This window comes from Mytilus galloprovincialis, chromosome 5, assembly GCF_965363235.1.
Source record: "Mytilus galloprovincialis chromosome 5, xbMytGall1.hap1.1, whole genome shotgun sequence".
In the NCBI taxonomy this organism is placed as follows: Eukaryota; Metazoa; Mollusca; class Bivalvia; order Mytilida; family Mytilidae; genus Mytilus; species Mytilus galloprovincialis.
The window spans coordinates 30099616-30108956 of NC_134842.1; the positions used below are offsets into that span (position 1 = coordinate 30099616).

The following is a 9341-nucleotide window of genomic DNA, read 5'->3' on the forward strand; positions in this document are numbered from 1 at the left end:
TTATGTTGTTTAATCAATTGTTATGTTATTTGGCACATGTCAATCGGTTCACTGATATTCAGTATACCAAAGAAAAACAGGCACGTGTCTAAATGATGTTGAATATCTCATTTATTTTTTATTATCTTTTTATAAAATTTAAAATTTATGCAATAAATATCAATTTCTAACATAATATGTAAAAATAATATATATTACAGCACTCCTTCTAGTCCTTAGTGGCATTGTATACATCCTAAGTGCACTAAGGAGTCCTTAGCAGTGTTTAGACGTACTGTGAAAATGATGTCAAGGACAATGGTCATGTGAAAAACAGAAACTTCTTAACATGAGGCATCTATATACAAAGAATGAAGCATCCAGGTCTACTAAAATATAAAAGTTTTAAGGAAATTTGCCAATGCTGCTGTGCTGCATCAATATCCCTATGAGCTTTTTGCAACAAAAGTCACAGAAAAGGGGGCTCAAGTCAACAGTTATTAACAATCCACCAAAGTTTCATGCAGATTGGTTTAAACATTTTTGAGTAATTGGCTGACATGTTGTCAATGAACTAATAGACAGACTAACAGAAGGACGGACATGTGGGCAGACAGACAGAAAAGAAACAAACAGATGGACAGCAAACAGACAGCAGTATACCATAATATATCCTGTGAACATACACATCAAAACAAACTGTATTTAGGAATTTTTTCTTCTTTTTAATGGTTACAAAAACATCACATATACAATTTAGAAATAAACATTTATGACAACTATGCATTTTGTTGTGTTATCTGGTGTGATTGAAGTCTGTCTTCATAGGTCTGTATAGAAAGTTCTAATTCTGCTGCATGTTCTTTACTGGTATGGTGACTACAAAAATCCTGAAAATGTAAATTAATCATGCATCAAACATTTTTGTCATCAAAATATTTTGAACACAAAATTATAATATATAATGAATTACTTGCTAAGAAGTTCAGAAAAGTTTGATGAAAATTTTCAATTGTTTCAATGAGCATTGTAAAATTTTGAACTATTGGCAAACAGGAGGTGGCTATATGTCAAATTAACTTGCACACTACAACTCCATATAATCAAGCTGCTGACCAGTGTTTAGTTAATCCCTTTCATAAAAGCCAAGAAAACTCGAATACCATTGGACAAACAGACTGTCCATTGTTATTAAGTAATGCTTTTGTTCAAGATGACGTGGGTAAGAATATATTGCAAATGAAATCAATTGCTTGTTATACTGAAAAGTTTGGGACAGGCCAGTTGATTTTCATAATATATATATATATATATATATATATAGGAAGATGTGGTTTGAGTGCCAATGAGACAACTCTCCATCCAAATAACAATTTATAAAAGTAAACCATTATAGGTCAAGGTACGGCCTTCAACACGGAGCCTTGGCTCACATCAAACAGCAAGCTATAAAAGGCCCCAAAAATTACTAGTGTAAAACCATCAGTCTAATCTAGATAAACAGACAATAACTACTATACATCATAAGCCATTACATTAAGCTCGATACTGCTTGTCTGCTTCAAATGAAACTTTACCATTAAAATCTTCAGTTTTTCACTAATAGTATTTTCATCTGTTTCCCTTTTAATGCAGTATCCATTCATTATCTTATTTTTCTTTAATTGTTTCATAGCTTCTTCAGACTGTTCAACATTATCAATTTCCATCATAACCATACTTCTACTTTCCAACATTTTAACATCTGGGTGAACAATCTGATATAACTCTATCAATTCTATAGCATCTTCTAACCTGAAAAATTTAGATACATGTTTAGTTTATAATTCAATTTTCATATTTAAGTTTAAATGACAAAAAATAAAATATAATTTGCAAATGGTTTTATTTGGGTCTCCAATCGAAAGAACAGAAATCAAGGACCTTTTTGAATTTTGGTAAATAGATATAGGAAGATGTGGTGTTAGTGCCAATGAGACAACTCTCCATCCAAATAAAAATTTAAAAAAAGTAAACCACTAAAGGTCAATGCACAGACTTCAACACAGAGCCTTGGCTCACACCGAAATTACTAGTGTAAAACCATTCAAATGGGAAAACCAATGGTCTAATCTATATAAAAAAAAACCTTATATGAGTTATTGAAGTGTTTTAAGAGTAATGCCACTTAATCATAGTACGTCACATCTGGTTGCATACAATAAATAGGTTGAAAAAAATATTCCCTTGAATTTGACAGTTGTGGGTTATCCTCCATTTCATTGTGGCAAAATATTTTGGGTCATAAACATAACTTGGGTATTTCAAAGCACTTTTTTTTCTATTTGGGTTTTCTATAGAATATTTTTAAAAACTTGAGGTTACATGGTTACTAAAGCTTGTAAACAGGTTAAAAAGAGGTGAACTTTGATTGGTTAACATCCAGTGATGGTAATTTTCTTATATGCAATGAAATTAATGTTAACTAAGTGATTTTTTTTCTATAGTACTGGACAAGATAAAACTTTACTCATGCCAATTGTTTCTTTATTTGAAACAAAGATAAATTCTGGCACATTTTTTTGATAATTTAACAAATGACTAATGGGGGGAAATCAATGGTGGTATAACACCTTAGATGAATAGTAAAATGGACATTATAAGTATTTAACCCTGTATTGAAGGAAAAAAACAAAGAGTGTGAACATCTGACACAAATTTCTAAACCTCACCTAAGCACATCCTTAAAGGGGCACTAGCTGCGAGATATATAAAAAATCTAATGTGTTATTTTTTTTGCGCAATCATTAATGAAATGCAAATAGTGAAATAATAATTCGATTTTAGCAGCCAGTATGGTTCAATTTTGTCAAAATAAGCTAACAAACATTGATAATGAATTATTCACTTGTAGGTGAATAATTTTACCTCACTTAATTCTTATTCATGTGACCCTCTATTTAACCCTTAACTCGGGATGAATAACATGTGATTTGTATGTGTGAAGTTATTTAAAGGAAAAGAATGTCAACATTGAAAGTGAAACAAATGGTATTTCATTTGATTGACTGATTTGATCCACAAAATATCATTCTTATACAGGTAAAAATGATGATAAACAGTTATTTTTCATCTATAATATGAAATTAAATAGATCTAAAATAACCCAACAGCACCAATTTGCTTAATCTATTTGTATCTATATTTATGTTTACATCGCTTATATGGTCATCGGACGACTTTAGAGGTCAACTCAATAATTAATTAGATGGTGCCTAGACTAAAATACACACAAAAGCTACATATTTTCATTCCCGAGCCCTGTTAATTGTTTATTTTAGACTTTAGTTTGAAAGACTATTACCCCGGTTTCATAATCATCTTTCCCATACTTTTTCATGCTTATTTTTCATTGGACAATATTGATGTCATTGACAATATTGCTTGGCAACGTCAAACTCTAATAATTTGTGAACGGTATAATCTGTTTGTGTTGATTGTAATTTCACTTACAAGAAGCACATATAAAAGAGAGAAAATCTTCATGCACATTTTTTAAAATCTAAAATATAGTACCTTATTCATAATATGGGTTTTGGTCGTCCTATTCTAAAAGCATGAAAAGTGAATTTGCGTTTGGTGTACTTTAGCTTAAATTTATCATATGCACGAAAAATTAAACACAATTATTTCTAGTCTTGATTGTAATTAATGAAATATTTACAAATTATACAAGAAGAACTATGAAAAAAGTGTATAGTTCATCTTGTGCATGCCAAGTTATGTGACTTTTTTTTCTTTTCTTTCAGGGGATATATGTACACACTTTCAGGGGATATATGTACACAGAAAATTAGTTAATTTGGTATATAAAAACACTTAATGACTGTGTTGTTCAGTATAATAAAACACCTAATGACTGGTTGAGACTTTGTTGTCCCTTTGCTTACCAACTATTGATTGCGGCTTTGCCTCGAGCAATAGTTGGTATCTCAGGGACAACAAACTTGCTATTACCCTCAAACCCAGCCAATAGGTGTATAATATAACCAACAAAGACCTAAAAAATTGCCAAATCCATTGATATCTAAGGTCAACTTTTCCTGATGGAGTTGAAACCTTTAGTAGAAGTTATTACTTCAAAATTTATAAAACAGACAATTTTAGAAAGGTTAAATTTATCTTTTATAACCATAAATAGTTGTTTTATCTACAATTTTCACTTCATAATTCAGATTGCCAGGCCTATTATAAATTTTACTACAAGCAAATGTCAATTCCATAATTTTTATTTCCATTTACCATTTTTATTTCTCATAGGCAATCATACAACTTTTTCTTTATTTATGTACAAAAGAATCAAGAGGGACATTCAAACTAACAAGTCAAAGAGAAATCTGACAACACCATGTAAAAATAAAAGAATAGAAAAACATGAGAACACAAAACACAAGGTATCATTGTGTAATAATAAAAACATATTGTCAAAGTCCCATAACTCCAACTTAAATTGTCGAAATCAAAATGATGGTAATATACATTGTATGTCATATGTATTATATGGAATTTGATGTGACAGTCATACAAGTGTCAGGTTTAGCTAGCTTTTAAACCAGGTTTAATCCACCATTTTCTACATGAGAAAATTCCTGTTCCAAGTCAGAAATATAACAATTGTTTTCCATTCGTTTGATGTGTTTTAGCTTTTGAAATAGCCATTTGATTAGGGACTTTACGTTTTGAATTTTCCACCTAGTTCAGTATTTTTGTGATTTTACTTTTCATGTATGTATGGAAAAAAGTTTTTCATGACATAAAATCATACCTAAAAATAGAAATCTTATAAAATGACTTACCCTAATAAAATCTGGACTGTCTGGTTCAAACTGTATACAAGCTCGCTCTAATAAATATATGTAGTTCTTTTCATGCAATATATTCTAAATATATGAAAAAATACTTTTTGAATTTAAATAATCAAGGAACAACATTTCAAGCTAACTATTTCCTTGCAATCACAATACATAGCAAGATGATTCACTTAACAGGTAAAAACAGTGAATAACATTGTGTTTTGTTTTCATTTACTTATGTAGATATAAGTACTGTGATATTCAAATTTGTCAATTTAATTGATTTATAGATTGAATCATTGGTGTTTAATGCCACTACTATCAATTTATAATGGTGGAGAAAGCCAGAAAGCCTGGAGAGAACGATCCCTTTTTGTCAAAAATAATAATTCTGGTCAATCAAGATTAGAGTTGAACTATGTCAGTATGTGAGTGATTCAAACTCACAACCTCAGTATAAACAGGCAAGTGATACATGTACAGTAGTTAGACTTATTAGACCATACTTTGACCTAGCCTCATACCAAAGGCTTAAATATTACCATGCTATAGTTTAAATTCACCTCTACAAACCAATCAGAATTTTAAATTAGTGTATAATTCATTTATAATTTAACGATTAATTATGAATCCACAGTATATATTTTTTTCCTTGTCCTATATATTAACCTCAAGATGATCTGGTTCAAACATTTTTGGCATTATAACTTTGCGAACTTCATTTGTACTGTACATCTGACATGCTCTCTGTTTCTCATCTGATGTTGCAGGTCTGAGACTACCATCTGTGTCCCTTACTGTCACATGTCTATCCTGAATAAAACAAAATGCATAAATAATTTATATGTCAAAAAACAAATGTGTCATATACATTGTACCTACTCTTAACTTGCCAGAACAACATAAAACAAAAGTATAACTAATACCTATTTCAAAATACACATCTGTCATTCAATTAACTAACCCACTCACAACTGAAAGTTTCCACATGCTGAGCATGAATTGATTGTTTGTACAGCATCTGAGGTCACTCCTATAGTTTGATGGGGGTTGTTCATTTGTTGCTCTGTCTTTAGTTTTCTATGTAGCGATTTGCCAACTTGTTTGTCTTTTTGTCATTTTTCATTTCAGCCATGGCATTTTCAGTTTTTCTTCAACTAGTGAGTTATAAATGTTCCCTTGGTATCATGTACCTCCATTAAGTCTGATTTTAATGGACTTTCCCTTTTTTAATTAACCTTTGAGTTCTGGGCCATTTTTAAAAAAATGAAGCAAAAGTGTGACATACTCAATATTTTTCATTTCATTTTGTCTTACCCTATTACCGATACTTTAAATTTTATAATTCCAAAGTTTCAAGCAGAACGAAACAGACACATTGAATAATCTTTAATTTTAATAACATACATCTCAAAACATATGAACAGAAACATACTACTTATAAACAAGTTTGGTAATAAAACAGTCAAGAAAACATCGCTCAAACCTTATCCAAATGAAAGTCAATAGAATAAGAAAAATTTTAAAACCAAAATTTCCATCTTTTCTGCTAAATCATATAATAACAATCAAATTGAATAGCTTAATTTAAAAAAAATTATAATAACTAGTGATTGAAGTTTTTGCCAATAAAAAGAATCTTAATATATTTCAGTTAAAAGAGTAAACTTTGATAGCCCTGAGTTTTTGTGATCATTTGGAAAAATAAAAATGTCATTTCATTGTACCGTTTTTATGTAATTGTGTGTAGAAAAAGCCTTCTACATGTATTTTCAGTATTTTGTCACACTCCTGACATATGTTACAAAGATTGAAAAATGCTTTAAACTTGCACAAAAATTCACTTAACACATTGCTATATCATTGATTTCAATTACTGATATCTTTTGCCATAGAACAGGACTTTCTTTTTAGGGCCATTTAAAAAAAATACACAGAAAGGCACCCAAAAATGTCAGGAGTGTGACAACTATCTTTAAACATCTACCAAAGAATACATAGGACTTAAATATTTTCTTCTTCTTTATTTTTCAGAAGTGACTATTCCAAAGAGAAGAAAAAAAATTATTACAACTGTGATATGTTTATATCATAGATGTGGGAGTGCATTATATATGTCAGGAGTGTGACACTTTTTTTAAGACATTTTCTGGTAATTCATAATTTCACAAGGACAAGTCCCACAAGTTTCTTTGTGTTAGAAATGTTGAAACCAAGTTATATTCCTATCATTTACCTCTTAAATGTGTTATTTATCATGATTGTTTTGGCATAATGAGTTTTAATTTGTAATTTTTCTATTTTTTGTGCACAGTAATGCAAATTTATCACAGGAAATGAGTGTGTACAACTATAATATCATATAGGAAAGTGAGGAAACGAATTTCGTGCAAAAAAGAACAATCATTTTGATTTAAAATGGAATATTTAAAGAAGTTTCAAGGATTAACCATTTAGATGTTATTCGTCACACTCCTGACATGAATTTAACAATTTAAGAAAAATATGAAAATTAGCTTTATTTTTAGGATGCCGATGAACGAACAGACGGACGAACAAACGGAGCCACAGACCAGAAATATAATGCCCCTCTACTATCGTAGGTGGGGCATAAAAATTTTCATAAATTAAAGAAACCAGGTAATTCCTGTTGATTATACATGTATGACAGGTAACATAGAGCGTGTCTAGGTGACATACATGTAAAAGTTTTATTAAATAATGTTTGTAAGGACATTTTACATGCCAAACTTGAATATTTTGTTTGTCGGCTCCTGCGCTCTATATTTCCTGGTTGAATTTAGGTCGATTGTGTCAAATTTTGTCAAAACCTCATATCTTGGCCTATTAAGGATGTAAAAATCAACGCTTTAGAACAAAACTTTGACACAACTGGTTCTATTTAGCTTTTTATAACTTTCTCACAGTGCAAGTCTTTAATTCAACTTAAAACCTTTTTTTATCTTGTAAAATTGAACTTTATAATGGGGGCCAAATATGGTCCTTACCGAACCTACTCCTTTGAAGGGATTATAAACACATTTAAGAAATAGACTGACAATTTCTACCATCTTGACTTATTTGAGAACTTATCTAGATAATTATTTTTGTTGTTCTAAGCTTTCTCTCTGTCTATTTTTAAGTATATCTTACCTTTTTTTCTTTAAAAAAACATGATCAATCAGTATAAAATATAAGCATGATAAGATTTAGTTATTCTCAATAGTATTGACTATTCACCTCTTCAAGTTGTTCGTCTGTTACTAATGCAAATGTAGGCTTCTTTCCTTTTAATGTCTTTTAAATGAAAACACTTTGGCCATATCAAAGCCAGTCATCTGCTTCAGTATTGTCTGAACTCTTTCTTGGAGAAATACTGGTAAAGGATCTTTGTTGTGTAAGCTGGCAAACTTTCCAGGAGAACTGCTTGCACCTTTTTATGAAGAAAAAACACAGTTTTAATCATTGAAGCTACAGTTATTTAAAAAAATATATTTGTGTTTTTTTTATTCTTCAAATAAGTGATTGATTGTTCATTGAATTACATCCATGACATCATGTGGCAAATACTCATTGCATGGTAAGAATAGGGGCAAATTAACATAAATATAATAGGTATGTTCTGTAAAAACCTAGCTGCTATTTTAAAAATCCTGGGTATGGGGTGAAATTCTCCAGTGTGACCTGCAGGAAACATGTGAGAGAGGGTTTCAATCCCTAAAATACCGCGCTTATAAACATAAAAACCCGAAATTTAAATCCTGACATCCCGAAATATAGAAACAAGAATTCACAGATCCCAAAGGAACCAATCCCAAAATCCTGAGTTTAAAAACACCCGATTCTGGCATGCCTAGAGTCCCGATAAAGGTCCAAACACCCCACCCACCAGTGGCGGATCCAGAAATTTTCATACGTCATGTACGTGGGGGCCCACTGGCTGCCTAAGAGGGAGCCTGATTTTGTCACGCTTCAGTGATTCCCTAAATAAGCAACCAAATTTTTTTCTCAAAACATGCAAACGGGGGGCTTAGGACCCCTACCCCCCTTACCCCCCTCTAATTCTGCCTCTGCCCATCCCAGGTCAGTTTACAGGTATGTCTTTCAACCAAAAGAAAAGAAATACACAAAAAAACAAGATTACTGCTCAAGGTTTTCACAAGTATTTATTTTATCTAAAAGTGGTGTAAATTGACAAGTCTTATCAGTGGCGTAGCTAGACTATTTTTAATGTACGCCCTCACCTTGGAGAATTGGTTGAAGGCCTCAATTGGATCCAGATTATAAAACCTTTCAGTAATGGGTTCCAGATGGGGGTGTGGAAGGGGGGCTCATTTCAGTCATTACAAATTAGTCAATAGCAAGTTGAACATAGACTATTGGTCCAGGAACACAGTTATCGTACTTTGAAAATAGACCATAGTGTGAACAATGTGTTACCTGGTAACTTGACAATATTTTTATACTACTTTCAAGTTTATTTCTTCATGTTTAATGACTAAATAACAAGAAGGGGGATGAAATTACACT

At 31.2% G+C, this 9341-nt stretch overlaps 1 protein-coding gene across 1 annotated transcript; it reads right to left on the minus strand.

Moving 5' to 3' along the window:
• Window positions 1-733: 733 nt before the first annotated feature.
• On the minus strand, window positions 734-2176 carry LOC143077047 (uncharacterized). The gene is made up of 3 exons (XM_076252934.1): window positions 2160-2176; window positions 1557-1773; window positions 734-869 (listed from the first exon to the last, which is right to left on the minus strand). The coding sequence occupies exons 1-3, from the start codon at window positions 2174-2176 to the stop codon at window positions 759-761; spliced, it is 345 nt and encodes a 114-aa protein (XP_076109049.1). The 3' UTR covers window positions 734-758.
• Window positions 2177-9341: the final 7165 nt, after the last annotated feature.

What these genes read in the sequence shown, in the direction of transcription:
- LOC143077047 (XM_076252934.1), bottom strand. An exon ending in AAAAACTGAAGATTTTAATG is followed by an intron (nt 870 to 1,556) that starts GTAAAGTTTCAT and finishes TTACATTTTCAG; the next exon opens with GATTTTTGTAGTCACCATAC.